Here is a 21,335-nt window from a genome sequence, read left to right as displayed (position 1 = left end):
GATACTCAACTTCCTCATCAGCAAACTTCAATCAGGGAGGATTAGTAACAACATCTCCTCCTCACTGATGCTCAGAACAGGTACACCTCAAGGCTGCATGCTTAGCTCCCTGCTCTACTCTCTATACACGATTTTGTGGCTAAGCACAGCTCCAGTGCCATCTTCAAATTTGCTGACACCACTGTTGTTGAATGAATCACAGGTGGCACAAGTCAGTGTACAGAAATGAGATAGGACAGCTGGTTGAGCGATGCTGCAACAACAACCTCTCACTCAATGCCAGTAAAAGGAAACAGCTGATTGTTGACTTCAGGAAGGAGGAGGAAGGCGAACATGCGCCTGTCTACATTGGGGAAATTGGCGGTAGAGAGAGTCAGCAGCTTTAAATTCCTGGGTGTTAACATATCAGATGACCTGTCCTGGGCCCAGCACATAGATGCAATCATAAGGAAAGCACACCAACATCTTTACTTTCTGAAGAGGTTAAGGAGGTTCAGCTTGTCAGCGAACACGAACAAAATTCTGCAGATGTACTGTTGAACGTATCCTGACTGGTTGCATCGTGGTCTGGTATGGTAACTTGAATGCGCAGGAATGTAAGAAGCTGCAGAGTAGTGGACTCTGCCCAATACAACAAGGGCACGCCCTTCCCCTCCATTGGTAGTATCTACAGGAGGCAGTGTCCATCAAAGATACCCAACATCCAGGCTATGCCATCTTTTCACAGCTACTATTGGGCAAGAGGTACAGAAGCCTGAAGTCCCACACCACCAGGTTCAAGGTCAGTTACTTCCCTTCAACCATTCTGTTCTTGAACCAACTCACAAAACGCACTACAGTTTAGCAACACTATGACCACTTCAATCACTTTACACTAAAATGGGTTTTGCTTTTGTTTGTGTTCCAATTGTGTTCTTCTTGTAAAAATCGTGTACAATTTATGCTTAATTTGTTTTTCTTGTGAATGCTACTTACATGATGCTAATGTGCCTGTGATGCTGCTGCAAGCAAGCTTTTCATGCATCTATGCATACATGTACTTGTGCATGTGACAATAAACTCTATTTTGACTTTAGTCTGCTGTTCAAATGGACAGAAATGTTTCCAGATAGCAATTAAAAGTGGGCTAATGAATTATCTCTATTCTTTCCTCCCCTCCACTTTCTGTGCAATTTAAGGTGTGCTTTAGTTACAACCTTCTTCTGTTCTGATGAAAGGTCATCAATCTAAAATATTAGTTGTTTTCCTCTCCACGGATGCTGCCTGACCTGAGTATTTAAAGCATTTTGTTTCATTGCAGAGTTCCAGCTTCTATACTGTTTTTTTTTGTAATCAGGTTGTCCCAGCACTCTCAACTAAACTCAAACTATCAGTTGCAGAATAATTGATCATAAAGCCTTTTGCAGGACCTTTTTTTTTGACAAATATGACATTAAATAATAGGATGATGTTAGGATCGACATGGCTGTGAAGAACTTCTAGAATTTCCAAAAATATGAAAAATAAAAACTCAAGGATCTTGCTTTGCTACAATGTGACTGGCTCTGATGGTAATAAAATACCGAGGAGACCACATATTCCCAATAGAAGCAACAACTAACAGGTAAAATAATATTCACTAAAAATCCAAATGCGTCAGAATTCTACAGCATGGAAACAGGCTCTTCGGCACAATTCGTCCATGCCGACCAAGGCGTCCCATTTGCCTAAATTTGGCCCATATCCCTCCAAACCTTCCCTCTCCATGTACCTGTCTTTCAAATACTGTAATTATACCTGCCTCTGCCACTTCCTCTGGCAGCTCATTCCATATAGCCACCATTCTTTGTGTGGAAAAACTTGCCCCTCAGGTTCCCTTTAAATCTTTCCCCTCTCATCTTATGCCCTCTAGTTTATCCCCGACCCTGGAAAAAAAAACATCTATGCCCCTCATGATTTTATAAATTGCTATAAGGTCATCCATAGCCTCACTTGCTTCAGGCAAAACAGCCCCAGCCTATCCACTCTCTCCTTATAAATCAAGTTCTTATAAATCAATCCTCAAATCTTTGCTGGACCCTCTAGCTTAATTGCATCCTTCCTACAGTATGGTGACCAGAACTGTCTCACTAATGACTTGTACAGCTGTAACATGACATCCCAACTGTTGTACTCATGTCCCACCCAATGAAGTCAAGCATGCCAAATGCCTTCTTCACCACTTAGTTCACTAGAAGTGGTGATACAGATAGAACAACGTACTAGTACCCATTGGTCTTTCTGTTCTACAACACTCTCCAATGCCCTCCCATTTACCGTGCAAGTCCTGCCCTGGTTTAACTTCCCAAAATGCATCACTTTGCACATGCCTGAGTCATCCATCTGCCATTCCTTGAAGCACTTTCCCATCCGATCTAGATCCTGCTGTATTCTTAAACAACCTTCTTCACTGTCCACCACAACCAATTTTGGTGTCATCTGCAAACTTACTAATCATGCCAGCTATATTCTCATCCAAATCATTAATATATGACAAGCAACAGTGAAACCAGCAGCAATCCCTGTGGCACACCACTGGTCACAGGCCTCCAATCTGAAATACACAAGGGCCCTTGATATCCAAACTGCAAACTAAACAGTAACTAAAATGACAAATTTGTTTCAAATTACAACTCTTTCCTGTTGTTCAATTAATGCAAACTACTTCAGATATTTTAAACTGTTTTGAGATTTGTTTTAATATCTGGTTCGATTATGCTCTTTTGAATGTGACCACAAGTCATGAGAACTTTCCCTTTTCTTGATAAGGAAGGTTACAAACAGCAAGTCTCAGTCTTCTGATAGGGCAATATTGCTGTAGAGCATGTACCAACTACAATTCTTTGTCAAAGAGGTAGCATAAACACATTACATTGAACACTTATCTCTGAAAATGACAGTGGTCCTCTGCATAAAAAGATTATATTTTTAAATATTGGAAAAACTTCAGAAACAAGCATAAATTGTTAGTTATTTTAATAAAAGGTATTACTTAAAAAAGGAGTATCTTTTAAAAGAGATTGTACTCATTTCAATTCAAAAGTAGAAATCATAATAAATGATCAAATGGTGAAAGATTTAAACTTTTGAGTTCATTTCTTGAATTAGGATTAAAAGAATCAGAATCAGGTTTATTATCACCGTCTTATATGACATGAAATTTGTTGTTTTGCAGCAGCAGTACAGTGCAAAGACAAAGTATAAGTTACAAAATAAATAAATAGTACAATACAAAAAAAAGGAACAATGAGGTAGTTATGGACCATTCAGAAATCTGATGACGGAGGGAAAGCTGCTACTCTTGAATCAGAGTGTGGGTCTTCAGGCTCTTGTACCTCCTCACTAATAGCAGTAACAAGATGGGCAACTGGGAACTTCTAAATAATCATCCCTCATTAGTGTCCAAGCTTTTTCTTCATTCATGTTTAGCTAATCAGAATTTTAACTACATTAAGTTGCAAACTGGTGATGCCCAAAATCAAGCCCTCAGAGACCAAACTTGCAACACAATCTTTAAAAGATACAATAACATATATGCAACATTTGAATTAAAGATGCATGGTGATCAAGCCCAAAAAAAAATGCCCTTTTGAAATGAACACTATTTCTAATTTAACTCACTTTAAATGTGACACGAATAAAGGTGAAATTCCTGGCCACTTTAATACAAAATTAATCCATCAAGCAAAAAGAATTCTCAGCAATATAGTTACATCTTCCACCAAGGTAATGTATTTTTTTACTCCAAATACAACACCACACTTCTGCAAACACATCCTCAACCTCTGACGTCTTCCAAGAAATTCAGACCTTGTTTCAGGCCAATGGGTATAGCCACGCTAACCTTATGGTAATGTGAAATGGCAAAGAGGGAGGCAAATTTTATGTACTATACATGGATGTCAGCAAGGCCTTTAGACAAGTGCCACATGGTAGACCGACCAAGAAAGCAAAACGCCACAGGATCTTGAATTAAGTTTTGTCTGTTTTGGAAGTCTGGTATTGGATATAGCCTGCTCAGTAAGGCCCAATAAATGTAATAAGGGCCTCAAGACTGTAGACATTGACCCGAGAAAGAACAGTGATATTGGTTCACTTGCCCTTCCAATGAATTTGCAGAATTTTGCAAGAACAGCATTGGGGGTATTTTTCCATTAGGTCTCAAAAGCATATGGAGTAGGGATCACTGCTGCCCAGTAAGCAACAAGTTGTGTGTCAGGTCTGAGGTCTTGAACTCAAAAACCTTTTTCCTCAAGTGACCAAAGACTGTGCTGGCACATTGAAGGTGCTGGTGAACATCATCTCATCTCTGACTTAATCAGGTGGTGACTCCCAGAATAGAGAAAGTGGTCCACATTCTCCTAGGTATCAATGCAGTGATCCACATTTTCCAGGGTGTCAAAACTTACAGGTAAACCATACTCTTATTGTTTCCCATTATTCTCACCCAGTTTCTTTAAAACCTCTTGCTACGCATGCTCCTCATCACCTAATGTTGCTTCATCTACATCCATATAGGCTTTTGTCTTACACCTCACTCCTTCCCTTAGCTCTATTTTAAAACTGTAAACCCTTCACTCTCCCACTAGTTCTGAGGAAGGGTCTTTGACTCAAAACAGACTGGTTTCTCTTTCCACGTGTTTCTGACTGACCAAGTCCTTCCAACATTGTTTTTGTCTCAATGTGAACCTTTCTTGACAGAGGGCAGTGTGGTGCAGCTGAGACGCAAGTCGAGGACCTGTGTCCTACAGATACTGAGAGTAAGCCCATCCTCTCGTATGTTTCAATAAGAGAGTCCCTGGCCTCCAAGCATGCACAGATGCAAGCTCAGCCACCAAGGTAAGCTTGGCTCTGGAATGCGTTACCAGATGCTGAATAGCTACCCATTAGTTATTAAGCATTAGCAGATTCTAAATGCAATGTAAACTCACTTGCCTTCACCCTAAGAGATATTCCCTTTGTCCTACCCAGCCTCTCCCCACCTTTTCCACTACTGAAAAGCAACTTGTTTTCTCTCCCAGATCTGATCTAGTATCTTGAACTTGATATGTTAACATTCTCTTGGCACCAATGCTGCCTGTCCTAGAGTGCTTCCAACAATTTGTTTTTAATTTAACATTTCCAGCATCTGCAGTTTTTTTTTATTGAAACATTGTCCATTCTTCTGTTCAAGGATAGTTATTTTGCTTTAAACTCTCCGACTACCACAGTGGTGTTCCCATGTGCCTGTTGACCTGATCCAAATTGAACACAGCAGCCAGACATTTCCCCACCAAGAGGGTTGATTCAAATAGAAAACTGGAGTCATGCTGCGCCAGTCCCAAATGGAAACCAGTAAATGGACACTGAATTTACATTTGTGACTTATTTTACAGTGAGCTTTGCTGAAAATTGTCAAGGAATTTGACTCAAACTGAAATAAACTAATCAATCTCTGTTCAAGGATGATCTACAAAATGAGGATGGTTTCTCCCCCTTCCCCACAACCAAAAATATACAATTTAGAGCCCTGATCACAAGATTGATTGATTTTGGACTTGCATCCTCCAATTCTGTACTCACTTCATATTAAACTGTTTGATCTTCAATTTCAATGACTTCAATTTCATAGCATTTTAAGGATATATTTGATGTCCTTTTTAAACTAGTTTTCTCCAATTAAGAGATGGGTTCATTTCCAGGAGTGAGTCTCTTTTCAAATTTGAGTTCCAAAATTTAAGACCAGAAAAGAATTTTTATAAAAGGAAATTAATATATAAAGCATGAAACTATACATTGCTTACAGAGGGACATTACTCATGTAAACTACACATAACCAAGACATGATTGTGCAAACAAAAGTACCCAAATCAAACTAATTTTCTTTTCAAATTCTAAGTTAAAAATCCAGCTGAATCTTATCAAATATGATTGGCACATCAATAAAAGCAATGCAATTATTTGATGTTTTAGATCAAGTTACCAGTGAATGCCCAACTTAAATGTATCTGGAGTTTAAAAAAATAAATGCAAACAGAAGAAAGTAATCCAGGAAATAGCATGCCACTAATAAGAATGATGAACCTAGTCATATTTTAAGAAGGGTTCCAAGAGTTTTATTTCAGTTTCCATTAAGCAGGACCTGTTAGAAAGATCACACAAAGCAATTTGGTTTAGGCCGTCATCCTCTTTCACTACATTAAAAATGGAAAGCAATCGTTCTGGAACTGTAACCAGCATAAATCCTTTGCCAATGTTGACATACCCAACACCAGACTCCTGAAACAGATGCTCTGAGTTCAGTCACAGATTACCAGGGTAAGTAAATAAATTAAAAAAAAATCAAGGATCAGCTTCTGAGAAAAAAAATGCTACAACTCCACAAACTCCTGGGAATTCCTGGCAAGCATGGTAGTATAGAGGTTAGCGTAACTCTATTACAGCACCAGTGACCTGGGTTCAATTCCGGCCACTGTCTGTAAAGAGTTTGTACGTTCTCCCTGTGTCTGTGTGGGTTTCCTCCAGGTGCTCCGGTTTCCTCCCACGTTCCAAAGATGTACGGGTTAGGAAGTTGTGGGCATGCTATGTTGGCACCAGAAGCATGGCAACACTTCCTGGCTGTCCCCAGAACACTATGCAAAAGATGCATTTTATTATGTGTTTTGATGAACATGTGACTAATAAGGATATCTTATCATGACTGCTCAAATGTAAAAAGAAAGCATTCAGCACAGCACTGTGTAGGACACGTATCGGGAGAACAAGGACACACAGGAAACAATGGAATGAGCACCCCACCTCCAACTGTCCTTCCCCAAACACCACCTATCCTAACTGTGGTAGAGTCTGCAGGTCCCACATTGCTCTTGGTCACCTTAGAACTCTCAGTAATGGAGCAACATCCACAAGACATTTCCTAGAAGAGACATAACTGCGATAATTACCACTTACCTGCTTACACAGATCTATCTCTCTCAGGAAACGGACTATCTACAAAGACTCTGCTCCACCTGGCATAACTTGTGCTTACCTGAAACTTCTCTTTTGATTCCTCCCACTTTCTACAAGTTAAAGGTGCAGCCATGGGCACTCACATGGGCCCTAGCTACGCCTGCCTTTACTCTGGCACCACTCCCCAACTCCTTTTCCACTACATCGTTGACTGCATTGGTGCTGACTCCTGCACCTGTGCAGAACAACTTAATTTCATCAACTTCACAACCAACTTCCACCACACCCTCAGATTCACTTGGGCCATTTCTGATACACCTCTCCCCTTTCTTGAGCTCTCTGTCTCCATCTCAGGAGACAAACTATCCACCAATATTTACCACAAACCCACCAACTCCCACAGCTACCTAGACAATACCTCCTCCCACCGTCTCTTACAAGGGTACCATTCCTTTCTCTGTGTTTCCTCCTCATTGGTTCTTGAGATGAAGCCTTCCACTCTTGGACATACGAGATATTCCCCATTTCCAGGAAATGTGCTCCACACTGTGGTTGATGGAACCCTCACCTCCATCTCCTCTATTTCCCACACTGCTGACCTCCCCACAAACAGAACAGGGATAGAGTTCCCTTGGTCCTTAACTGTCACCCCACCAGCCTATGCATCCAGCGCATCATCCTTCGACATTTCTGCCAACTACATGATCCCACCACCAGCCACATCTTCTCCTGCATACTTTTCTGCTTTCCGCAGGGATGACTCTGATTCCCTGGTTCACTCATCCCTCCCCAGGCACTTTCTCCGCAACCATAGGTGTAACATCTATCCCTACACCTCCTCCCTCACTACCATCTAATGCCTGTTCCAAGTGAGATGCATTTGCTCCAACCTTGTTTACTGCATTTGGTGCTCTCGATGTGGCCTTCTCTACATCAGAGAGACCAAAGGCAGACTAGGCAACCGCTTCGCCGAGAACCTGCGCTCTGTTTGCTATGGCCATCTGGTACTCCCAGTTGTGAGTCATTTTAATTCCCCTCCCCATTTCCACACCAACCTGTCTGTCCTCAGCCTCCTCCACTGCCAGGGTGAGGCTAAATGCAAACAAAATTAGATTATATTAGTTTAGATTAGTTTATTGTCACATACACCAAGGTGCAATGAAATTCCTTGTTTGCATGAAGCTCACAGAGTAAACAGCACACGTGGTAATAATAAATACAACATTAGTACAACAATGAACACAAAAACAGTAGAATGGTGCAGACAGTAGTGTAATCTGAAGTAGTGTAACAAAAAAAAGTGACAATCGTGGAATAACCAAGGGAAGTCAAGTTGAGAATACGAGAATTTAGCAGCACCACTGGAAAAACAGGTGTGAAAGAGGTTATTGGTTCATGAATCTTACAGCAGCAGGGAAGAAGCTGTTCTTAAATCTGGACATCCATGCTCTCGAGCTCCTCTATCTTCTCCCAGAAGGCAGAAGAGAGAAAAAGGAATGACCAGGGTGGCATGCATGATGACACCACAAGCCTTCCTGATGCACCACGAAGGTGGACTGGATGGAAGTGACGAGCCTGAGAATGGACTGGGCCGTGTTTCCCACTCTCAGCAGGTTTAGACAGTTAAGAGCAGAGGAGCTGCCATACCAGGCTGAGATGCAACCCATCAGCATACTTTCTATAACATATCTGTAGAAGTTTGAAAGAATCCTCATGGACATGCTGAATTTTCTCAGATGCTGAAGAAAGTGAACACACTAATGTGCTTTCTTAATCACCATATCATTGTGAAGAGACCAGGTGTGGTTGCTGGTGATGTGGAAGCCAAGGAACCTGAAGCCGTCAACCATGTCTATAGCAGCTCGGCTGATGAGGACAGGGTTGTGCTTGTCCTCAAGTCAACAACCAATTCTTTCGTCCTGCTCATATTAAGGGCATAGATATTCTTGTTATCAAGGTGATCTAGAGCTGAATGAATTGGAAAGGAGATGGCTTCCTCCTTAGACACATTTTTCCTCTATGCAAATTGCAAGGGGTCAAGATTGTCTCAGAGGCTGGCACTGATGTGGGCCATTACCAATCTTTTAAGGTACTTCATTATGGTTGATGTTGGAGCTACTGGTTGGTAGCCATTGAGACAGGGCACTTTACTTTTCTTAGGGACTGGAATGATGAAGGCTTCTTTGAAGCAGATGGGGACAACAAACTGATGAAGTGAGAGGCTGAAAATGTCTGTGAAGACAGTGGCCAGCCGATTAGCGCATGATTTCAGAACCCATCCAGGGACTCCATCTGAGCCAGCCACTTTCCAAGAGGTTTAGCCTCATGAAAGTAGATCTGACTTCTGCCACCAAGATGTATGGGACAGAGCCAGCAGAGGATGGTAGGGGGGCGGCCCTTGGTGAAACTGTTTGCCTGCTCAAAATGGGCGTAAGAAACATTCTCACCTGGTAGAGATGCATTGTTGCCAGAGATCACCCCCAATGATTTCAGCTTATAGCCTGTGATGGTAATCAGGCCCTGCCACAGTCACCTGGCATCCCCTTGATTGAATTGAGCCTCTAGCTGGTTCTGAAATTCTCTCCTGGCATCCCCAAAAGCTCTGCAGAGATCATACCTGGCCTTCTTGCACAATACAGGGTCATCCATCCTGAAAGTCTCGGATCTGGACTTTACTAGAAATCTCCCTGTTCATCCAGTGTTTCTAGTTGGGAGAGACCCTAATTGTCTTCGACGGAACACAGTTGTCAACGCATTTCTTGATGAAACTAGTGACAGCTGAGATATACTCATTTAGGTGGGATGAAGTGGTATTGAATGTATTCCAGTCCACTACTCAAGGTGGTCCTGAAGTAGACCCTCAGCCTCCTCAGACCACTGCTGTATTACTCTCTGTTGGTGCCTCACGCATCAATCTTTGTCTGCAAGCCAGCAGGAACAGCACCTCATATTCTGTCTGGGTAGTTTACAACCCAATGGCATGAATACTGAATTATCCAATTTCAGGTAACCTGCTCCCCAGCCTTTTTCTCCCCCCCCCCCCCCCCCTCTCCTCTTGATCTACCCAGTTCCTCCTACATCCATCCCAACCCCCATCAGTGTTTCTTTCCCCTCCTCCACCCATTCCAACTGCCCATCACCCACACTTCTTCCACTGAGTCCACTCCCCCAACTGTTCCCATGTGCCCATTCCACCTCCCTTGTTTGCTTCCATACTCCACCTTCCTTTCCTATCAGATTTCATCTGCAGCCCTTTGTTGCCTCCATTTATCACCTCTCAGCCTCTGTCACTATTTCCACTCTTTCCTCCTCCATTTGTTGTCACCCCTCCTCATCTGGATCTACTAATCGCTCGCCGGCTCTTGCCCTATCCCTTCACATCTTTATTCTGGCCATCTCCCCTCTATCTTTCAGTTCAGATGAAGGGTCTAAACCCAAAATGTCCACTATTCATTTCCTTCCACAGATGTTGCCTGACCTGCTGTGTTCCTCCAGCAGTGTTTATTTTTCTTGCACATTGTTAAGTTTATATTAAACACACTAGATTCAAATTGTCACTATACCAACCCTCCCCCATAGATCAAGGTGATTTTCCAAACTAATAACTTACCCAATATCAATAAGGGGTGGCTCATCAAGTCCCCTCCTGTAGCAAAGATATATCTCTGGACTTTTCAAACTCCCAAAATTCAAGTTTGCTGGAAGTCCGGTTGGCGTGACCTCAATGCAAGTATAACCTTCGGGAACATTTTCTCCTGCTGATTTGATTATGACAGCAATATCCGTGATTGGTGCTTTTGGCTTTGTTGACTTGGGCTCTACTACTGTGATTTCCTGCTCCAATGGTGTAGATGTGTCAGTCAGCCCTGCAACTACAAAGTAGTCACTAACTCTTGGGCCCTTATCTTCAATCATGGCTATGTGTTCCTAAAAGACAGGAAAGAAAAGAATCTCATCAATTCTTCATGGTAAATGACCAGGTTGTGCAAAATTTCACACAATTTCAATGCTAAATCTCAGGCAGAACATAGATAGAAAATTTCATTAAAGTACCATTGTGATCCACTATTTCAAATAAATACAATCAATTTTTATATTAATTGGTTCCACCTCTGATGAAATCAGTACTTACCAACAATTAGAAATGGTTATCTTGAAGGCAGCTAAATTTATGAAATTATAGTCTGCAAGTAGCCACCCACACAGCAACCAAGCCCCACCCTAAGAAACTAAGTGTCTACTTCACCAATTGTAGAGGATACCACAGATGAATCATTCATCTGAGACACACAAATTAGCATACTTCAGCCAAGGACAGAAAACACAGGTGACTGTACCTTTACTACTTCCTCTGCAGCAGTCCTGAGCCAATTGTGGAATTTGTCAAACATTTGACTGTTTTAATTACTTCATGATGCAAATATTCCAAGGATAATACACAGGCTGTTTTCAAATAGGAGGGAAGGACTTGTAGCAATCCCTTTCACATGGGACAAAGCAGTGGAAAAATAAATGTGGCTAAAGGCAAGCAAGAGACCAGGATCCAAGGCTTTTAAAGGACATGGCTGCAAAGCTAGTTAAGCCTTTGGTTAAAGATTTTCAAAATTCTCAGAATTCTGGAAGGATACAAGCCAAATGGAAAACAGTGAATGTGACTCGTCATTAAGGGAGGAAGAAGGGAAAAAATAAATCAGGAAACCATAGGTTAGTTAGCTTAAGATCCATTTTTGGGAAAATACTGGAGTGGAAGAAATACACTAGCTGGTTAGTTAAAAAAGCTTAATGCATTCAACCCAAGTTAAATTGGTTTTATCAAAGTCAAATGTTTGACAAATTTTCTACAGTTCAAGGATAGCAAGCAGATTTGACACGGGAATCTGCAGATAGTGTATTTGATTTCTGGAAATCCATTCAATAATGTACACTAGCCTTTCATGTCATACAAGATAAAAGAAATGTGTCAACATAACTTGAAGACAGGTTATCACACAGAAGAGAGTCAGAAGATTGTTCTTTTTCAGACTTTTTCCAGAAAAGATACAATTAGTGGTGCTCTAAATATCTGTCCTCAACCTACAATTATTCATTTTCCATATTAATAATTAGGATGAGGGGTTTAGTGCAAGATAGCCAAGTTTGATGATGACATGTAAATAGAGTTGAGAGAGTTGATAAAAAAAAAATCAGCAAAAGGAGTTCAAACATAACAGTGTGAGGGGAGAAAACAAAAGTCAGTTTATCTAAATGGAGAGAAACTGTAAATAAGTAGTGTTCTGGGGTGTTCTTGGGCATGAAACACAATGTTAGCATGCAAGTACAGCAAGAAATTAAGGTAAATGGCATATTGTCCTTTATTGCTGAGGGGATTGGAGTTTAAAAATAGAGCATTTGTAAGTTGTAATCAAATGTACAAGATGTTAAAGAAGCATGACAAGATAAATGTTGAGTTTCTTTTTACTAGTGGCAAAATCCCGAATAAGGGGAGATAGTTATAAGTTAAGGGGGCTGTTAATTAAAATTGAAGTGCATGGCAATTTCTTCTCACAAAGGATTGTGAATCTCTGGAATTGTCCACATTAAAGGGCTGTGGATGCTTAACTGGAGATTTAAAAGAGAGAAAAAAACTTCAAAAGATTGGGGAAATCAAGGGTTATGTAAGACTGGCACAGAAGAGGCATAGAGTCATGGAACCATACAGCACAGAAAAAAGCCCTTTGGCCCAACTCATCTGTGCCAAATGGACTCAGCCCAATATATCACGGGCACCTCCTTCCCCACCATCATATCTACAGGAGGCGCTGCCTCAAGGCGGCAACATCCAAAGATCCTCACCATATGGGCCATGCCATCTCCTCACAGCTACCATCAGGCAGGAGGTAAGGAAGCCTGAAGTCCCACACCACCAGGTTCAAGTACAGCTACTTCCTTTCAGCCATTCGATTCGTGAACCTAACCAGTACAACCCTAGTCACTATAGCTTGGCAACACTATGACCACTTTGCACTAAAATGGACTTTCTGTTTTGGTGTTCTTCCTAGTAAAAAATTGTGTGTAATTTATGCTTTCCTTCTGAATGCTGCTTATATGATACTATGTGCCTGTGATCATGTTGCAACTAAGTTTTTTTATTGCACATGACAATAAACTAGACTTTGACTTAACTAAGCAACTCCCACTTGCCTGCATTTGCCCTGAATCCCTCCAAACCTTTCCTATCCATGTAACTGTCCAAATGCCTTTTTAACTGTCATAAATGTACCCACCACTACCACTTCCTCTGGCAACTTGTGTACCCACCTCTACCACTTCCTCTGGCAACTTGTTCCATATACTCACCACCCTGTGTGGAAAAAGTTGCCCCTCAAGTGCCCTTTAAATCTTTCCCCTCTCAATTTAAACCTATGCCCTCTAGTTATGGACTCACTGGGGAAAAGACTTTGTTATTCACCTTATCTATGCCCCTCATGATTTTATAAACATCTATAACATCAACCCCAAGCTTTCTGTGCTTCAGGTAAAAGGAGTCCTAGCCTATCCAGCTTTTCCTTAAAATCAAGCCCTGTAGTCCCAGTAACATTTTCATAAATCTTTTTGGCAGCCTCTCTAGTTTAATGACATCCTTCCTACAACATTCCTCAGGGCCCTATTATTCAATGCCTTAGTCCTACACTGGTTTGTCTTATCAAAATTCAACACCTCACATTTATGAGAATTAAACACCATCTGCCATTCCTCAGTTAACTGGCCCAGTTGATCAAGATTCCATTGCAACCTGAGATAACCTTCTTGTCTATCCACTGCACCATCAATTTTAGTGTCACCTACAAACTTACTAATCATGCCGCCTACATTCTCATCCAAATCGTTCATACAAATGATGAATGACAGTGGACCCAGCACTGATCCACATGGCACACGGCTGGTCACAGACTTCCAGTCTGGAAAAACAACCCTCCACCACAGCCCTCTCTGTCTCCTACTACCAAGCCAATTTTGTATCCAATTGGTTAGCTTGCTAGTAGCACATGGTAAGCTAAGCTGGAACATTAAATCCCATGGGATCATGTGCTACTTAGTCAAAGGCCTTGCTAAAGTTCATGTTGACAACATCTACCACACCTCCCTCATCTATCTTCTTGGCCACCTTGAGAATGTGTATAAGGTATAAGGAAAGGTTAGGAGAGTAAAAGATTGTGAGCCCTGAGACGTGAATTAAAAGGTACATCACTATGGCTGTAATAGACTGCTTGAAATAGCTGTGCTTTGCTTTGCAGTGCCTTGCTCCAAAGATTTTGCTTGCTTCAGCTAGTTTTCTGCAGCCTTGAGGTATGATAGTACCAGTACAAATCAGTTCCTGTCTCAGCAAGTCCGCACAATTGACTCTTGCTCCACTAAACTGACCCTGAGCCCACCATGAGAAACCTTATGTATCAAAGATAACCGGTGGAACAAGATGGTCCGAAAAGATTAAGGAACTATAGCTTTAGTAACTTTTTAAAGTAAATTCCTTTGTCTGTAACCAATCACGATGTAGAAAATGAGCGCATACTGCCTGACTAATGCATGATCATTCCTTGTTTGGTAATTGTTTGCACCTCCAAAAAAGTATAAGAATGTATGTAGATCAATGTATCTCAGAGACCACCCAGTCCAGGAGGTAGGTGCCTGGCTTGGTGCTCTCTCCTCAGATCAAGTAATAAAGAGATTGAACGGGAACAGTGGTCTTTTGAGTCTTCTCTCCGACCGAATTCGACCTCTTCAATAAAAAACTCAACTGAATTCGTGAAGCACAATTTCCCACACACAAAACCATGCTGACTATCCCTAATCAGTCCTTGCCTTTCCAAACACATGTAGCTCCTGTCACTCAGAATCTCCTGCAATACCTTAACCTCCACTGATGTTAGGCTCATTGGTTTGTAGTTCCCAGACTTTTTCTTTCAAAACCCTCTCAGTTACCAGACATCCCTTTACCTCAATCAACCTCCCCCAATCAACTTTTGAAAGTTTCTGTCAAATACCGTCTAAATTGGCCATGCCCCAATTTAGAACTTTAACTTGTGGACCAGTCCTATCCTTTTCCATATCCATTTTAAAACTGATAGAATTATGGTTACTGGTCCCAAAGTGCTTCCCCCCCTAATTCTTCAGTGACTTGCCCTGCCTTATTTCCCAAGCGGAGGCCTAGTGTAGCCTCTTCTCCAGAAGGCCCATTTACCTATTGATTGAGAAATTTTTCCTGAACACACTTAACAAATTTCTCACCATCCAAGCCCTTTACACTAGGTGTCATTCCCAGTCAATGTTTGGAAAATTAAAATCCCTATTATAATCCTACTAATCTTACTTCAGATCTTAATCAGATGGTGTCCGTGGCTGTGTCCTTAGAACCTGCACAGATCAGCTGGCAGAAGTACTTACAGACACTTTTAACCTCTCCCTGCTTCAACCCGAGGTTGCCAGCTGCTTTAAGACCACTATCATTCCGGTACCTAAGAAAAACAAAGTAATATGCCCAGTGGCTCTGACATCCACCATCATGAAGTGCTCAGAGGCTGATCATGGCATGCATTAACCCCAGCATCCCAGACAAACTTGACCCACTGCAATTTGCCTACCACTGAAAAAGGTCTACAGCGAATGCCATCTCCCTGGCCCTACACTCATCTCTGGAACATCTGGACAGTAAAGACAAAGACATTAGACTATTGTTTATTGACTACAGCTCTGCCTTCAATACTATAATTCCAAGCAAACTCATCACCAAACTCCGAGACCCGAACTCAACACCTCCCTTTGCAACTGGATTCTGACCAAGAGACTGCAATCAGCAAGGCTACGCAGCAATACCTCTGCCACAATTATTCTCAACATTGCATCCTCGGCCCCCTACTCTACTCCCTATACACTCAGCCAGCTTCTGCTCTAACTCCACCTACAAGTTTGCAGATGATACTGCCATAGTGGGCCGTATCTCAAATAACCATGAGTCGAAGTACAGGAAAGAGATAGAGAGCTTAGTGACATGGTGTCATGACAACCTTTCCCTCAATGTCAGCAAAACAAAAGAGCTGATCATCGATTTCAGGAAGGCGGGCTGTGCACATGCTCCTGTCTACATCAACAGTGCTGAGGTCGAGAGGGTTGAGAGCTTCAAGTTCCTAGGAGTGAACATCACCAACAGCTTGTCCTGGTATAACCACGTAGAGACCATGGCCAAGAAAGCTCAGCAGCGCCTCTACCTCCTCAGGAGGCTAAAGAAATTTGGCACGTCCCCTTTGACACGCACCAACTTCTTTCAATGCACCACAGAAAGCATCCTATCCAGATGCATCACAGCTTAGTATGGCAACTGCTCTACCTGGGACTGCAAGAAACTACAGAGAGTTGTGGACACAATTCAGCACATCAGCCTCCCCTCCCCGGACTCTGCCTATACTTCTCGCTGCCTTGGTGAAGCAGCCGGCATAATCAATGACCCCACCCACCCGGGACATTCTCTCTTCTCCCCTCTCCCATCAGGCAGAAGATACAGGAGCCCGAGGGCACATACCACCAGACTCAAGGACAGCTTCTATCCCGCTGTTATAAGACTACTGAATGGTTCCCTTATACAATGAGATAGCATAGTGGTTAGCATAATGCTTTACAGTGCCAGCGACCCAGTTTCAAATCCGGCCACTGTCTGTAAGGAGTTTGTACGTTCTCCCCGTGTCTGTGTGGGTTTCCTCCGGTTTCCTCCCACATTCCAAAGATGTACAGGTTAGGAAGTTGTGGGCATGCTATGTTGGTGCCAGAAGCGTGGCGACACTTGCGGGCTGCCCCCCAAAATCACTACGCAAAAGATGTATTTCACTGTGTTTTTCTATGTGCATGTGACTAATAAAGATCTTTAAAAAAAAAGATGGACTCTTGGCCTCACAATCTACCTTGTTATGACCTTGCACCTTATTGTCTACCTGCCCTGTACTTTCTCCGCAGCTGTGATAATTTACTCTGTATTCTGTTATTGTTTTTACCCTGTACTACCTCAATGCACTACGTAATGAATTGATCTGTATGAACAGTATGCCAAGACAAGTTTTTCACTGTACCTCGGTACAAGTAACAATAAGAAACAATAACAAACCCTCCTGAGCAACTCTAGCAAAATAATGCACAGAAAGCAACACATGGGAATGCCTTCCTCAAACTTGAAGACTGCAATTAAAAACTATTCTTTTACCAAGCCCAAGGAATCTCCATTATTAATGCAAATTACAACATACTGCCTTGCAGACATTCAACAAAAGTTAAGATGCTATTACCTGCTGTTATACTGAAGCCGTACAGAGGGCAATGTGTGCTGGTACAAGTCCTAGAGTGGTCCACCTGCCCATTTAATGAAAAGACATCACCTTATCTCATCATACCTACTCCAGGTCCATGTTTTATGTCTATGGAGGATTAACATGATATAAATCAATCTGACTAACCTCTCCATGTATCCAATCTGTCGAGTTACTAATCAAAATTGTTCTGCATCAATAGAAACCTCAACACCAAATTTCCCCAAGCACTTCTAACTCTGTAGTTTCCAAAAGACCACAACTGTCTTCCTTCATTTCCACAATCTTACCTGCCTCTGCCTTTACCTTAACTCATCGATTATCATTCTATCTATGCCTTTACAACTTCTAAACACAAGTACTGCAAAGCTCTTCTAGCCAACGTCCCACCTCACATGCAGTGGTATCAATGATTTCCTTGTTGCAACAGCTACCAATGGCTGGATGTAACTAAGTGTTAAAAGAAGCATCTCTCTCTCAGGACTATTTGTTTTTCCCAGGAGTAGTGAAACCGCAAGATATCAACGTGGAAGGTAGCCCCAAGCATTAATCGGGTGCAGTTAAACCAGCAGCTTTGCAAAACAATCAGGGTGTGCTTCAGCCAAGTGAGACAATTGAGAGTGTTAATTTGCCTTATCAGACAAGATCCCAGGGCTTTCCCAGTCACAAACCTTTCTTAGCTGCACACTCTAGCTTAGCTCTGCACACTTAGCTGCCCTCTAGAAGATCTTAATTTTTATCTGTTCATTAACAGTGAAATTTTTCAGCACTAATGACTGATGAGACTCTCGAAAACAACAGAAAATTTAGCAAAAGTGGGCAATCCCCTGTTATACTCAGACCAAACGGGGCACAAAGCCCTCCTTAACTATAAAGATGTGCCCCACAAGAGAGTCCTTTGGAGCTTCTCCACGTGCTGGTTCACAGCCAATGCCTGGCGACTGTCAAGTCTTGCTGAAGTACCCCGGAGCTCCCCTTCGGCAAGAGACCAAGTGGCAGGAAACGCAAAGTTGCTAAGATACTGGATGCCGATAAGTATCACTGAGAACTGCATGCAAACACAAGCTCGATTTTACCAGGGAAGTGTCAAGTGAGAGAGTTTGGGTTTTTCATCGTTTCTTTTAATTTGGGTTAGATCAGATTTGGCGATTAGAGCTGTAGTTTCCTTTGTGTTTAGTTGTGTTAAATAAAGTTACTCAAACTTTGTGAAGTTGTGTCGTCTTTCATTACCAATTCTGTCATTCAAAAGGAACCCAAAAGAACCCGAGTCCTGTTTTAATATACATACTCCATAAACTTAACTTTAACAATACTTGTGGCTGTATTCAAACTCACACCACATTCTATTAAATGACTTGTGTGCTCCTGGTGCAGCAATGCTTCAATTTTAAAATCCACTCATGGCCCACCCCTCCCATCTCCTGCCTCTTATGGACTTGCAAATCAGCAATACCTCTCAGCTCCATTTCCTGTTTCTTGCAATTTTCATATGACAGCACCTACAGCTGCCTAGGACCCATTTTAAAACTCCCTCCCAAACACTAATCCAAATCTTCCCCTTCTCTTTACCTTTTCCTTTAAAAAATTACTCAGAACCTAATGTTTTCAGCAAACTTTTGGTAACTTACTCCAATTGCATGCAGCTTGGCATGAATTATCATCTGGTTACACTCTTATGAAGCAGCTTTACTGAAGATGCCATGTACATGGAAACTGTCAAATCACTTAAAACTTCTGCCAGACAGCACAATGTCAGATTTTCAAGCCATATTTTTTCTACCTCAAGGCACATGTTAATGAACTGCAAATCAAGTCAGTGAAGGGACAAATGACTATTAATTTCAATAGTCAATAAAAATTTAGAAAAAAATACAAATACTGGATATTCATTTCATCAATCTGGCTAGAAGTTATGGGATCTTTGGGAGCATAATACATGGATTGAGCACTGAGTTTAATCTGTAACATATTGAAGTTTGGGGGCCACAATGTTCCAGGGATGGCTTGAGACTTTTTAAATTTTCAAGATTGTTGTCAGGTCAGGTTCCCACATGATCAAGTAATTAAAGTCTGATGATTTAATGGGACTTGGTGCAAATTAAACTATGGTAATGGAGTGGAGGTTTAGATGAGATTAACTTCATAGAGCATGGAAGATGGCCTGACAGTCAGAATAGCGTTACAAAAGATCAAATCCAAGAGATTACAAAAGCATAAATGTTAGTTTCATCCGTAAAAAAGCTGAACATACAAAGAAACAACCATTGTGGTGGCTGTAGCAAGCAAGAAGTATTTAATGATGCAAAATGTTATCAAACATATTTCAAATTATAGGTCTTTCCTTGGTTACAATGGGGTTCCGTTCCCGAGACCTGTTCGTAACCAGAACCGTTCGCAATCAGAATCAGGTTTATTATCACTGACTTGTATGTCGTGAAATTTGTTTTGTGGCAGCAGTACAGTGCAAAGACTTAAAATTACTATCAATTATAAAAATAAATAGCACAAAAAAAAACAATAACGAGATAGTGAACATTCATGGACCATTCAGAAATCAGATGGCAGGGGGAAAACTGTTCCTAAAACGTTGTGGGGGTCTTCAGGCTCCTGTACCTTTTTCCTTGATGGTAGTAACGAGAAAAGGGCATGTCCCTGGTGGTGAGGGCCCTTAGTGATGGATGCCGCATTCTTGAGGCACCGCCTCTTGGAGGTGTCCTCGATGGTGGGGAGGGTTGTGCATGTGATGGAGCTGGCCGAGTCTACAACCCTCTTGCGATCCTGTGCATTGGAGCCTCCATACCAGCCTGTGATACAACCAGTCAGAATGCTCTCCACTGTTCATCTGTAGAAATTTGCAAGAGTCTTTGGTGACATACCAAATCTCCTCAAACTCCTAATGAAGTAGAACCACTGGTGTGCCTTCTTCATGATTGCATCAATGTGTTGGGCCCAGAATAGATCCTCTGAGATGTTGACACCCTTTCCACCGCTGACCCCTCAATGCAGACTGGTGTGTGTTCTCCCAACTTCCCCTTCCGGAAGTCCACTGTCAATTCCTTGGTCTTGCTGATGTTGAGTGCAAGGTTGTTGTTGCAGCACCATCAACCAGCCGATCTCTCAACCCTGTATGCCTTCTCATTGCCATCTGAAACTCTACCAACAACAGTGGTGTCATTGGCGAATTTATAGATGGCGTTTGAGCTGTGCCTAGCCACACAGTCATGAGTGTAAAGTAGAGCAGAGCAGAGGGCTAAGCATGCATCCTTGAGGTGTGCCTGTGCTAACTGTCAGCAAAGAGGAAGCAATATTACTGATCCATACTGACTGCGCTCTCCTGATCAGGAAGTCATGGATCCAGTTGCAGAGGGTAGTACAGGGGCCCTGGTTTTGAACCCTGTTGATTAATACTGAGGGGATGATGGTGTTGAATGCTGAGCTATAATCGATAAACAGCAGCCTGACGTATGTTTTGGTTGGAAATGTGGCCGCAAACCAAGTTCTCACATGGCAGAAGATGCCTGCAGCCCCAAAGCGGCAGGCAAATCCATTCCACTGGTTTCCCAAACATTTGTTTGTATGTATGGGCTGTATAAATCAGTCATTCATAACCTGGGAAGGACATGTAGTTGTCTTCACATGTAAACATGCAAGGCTGTAAATAGAATGGAAGTAATCCTAATTCTTTTATGATGTGGAGGGTTAGAAAAGTTTACTATCTGCTAATTTATCAGCAGTCTCAAAACCAAAACACTGAAGTGCTTTGTGATGCATTATGGAACAATGATCACGTACAAAAAAGGGTGCAAGAAGAGACTAGAGGACAAGATCAGTAGGTTAGGCAGCAAAGGGGAAAGAGTCAATGTTTCAGATAAATGACACTATCAGTACTGATAAAGTAGGGGAGGGGGTGAAACAAGCACTGGGGAAAACCTTGACTCTTTCTCTCTCTGCAAATGCTGGCATACCTGTTGAGTACCTCCAGCATTTGGTTTCAAGTCTCTGCAATTATTTTTACTCCTATTATTGTTGAAATTGGTTGAGAAAATACAGCCAGCTCCA

General features: G+C 42.0%; 1 protein-coding gene across 6 annotated transcripts in view; it reads right to left on the bottom strand.

The window, feature by feature from the left end:
- dennd4c (DENN/MADD domain containing 4C) overlaps positions 1-21,335 on the bottom strand; it is a 121,575-nt gene that overhangs the window by 74,284 nt on the left and 25,956 nt on the right. For all 6 annotated transcript variants that reach the window (XM_052019222.1, XM_052019226.1, XM_052019220.1 and 3 more), the window contains one exon: positions 10,559-10,875. In XM_052019222.1, coding sequence (XP_051875182.1) covers positions 10,559-10,863 — 305 coding nt within the window. In that variant the 5' untranslated portion in view covers positions 10,864-10,875. The remainder of the gene's footprint in view (positions 1-10,558; positions 10,876-21,335) is intronic.

The sequence above is a fragment of the Pristis pectinata genome, chromosome 7 (assembly GCF_009764475.1).
Source record: "Pristis pectinata isolate sPriPec2 chromosome 7, sPriPec2.1.pri, whole genome shotgun sequence".
Taxonomy (NCBI): domain Eukaryota; kingdom Metazoa; phylum Chordata; class Chondrichthyes; order Rhinopristiformes; family Pristidae; genus Pristis; species Pristis pectinata.
The sequence above is the reverse complement of the archived record's forward strand: the minus strand, read 5'-3'. Positions and strand labels throughout refer to the sequence as shown.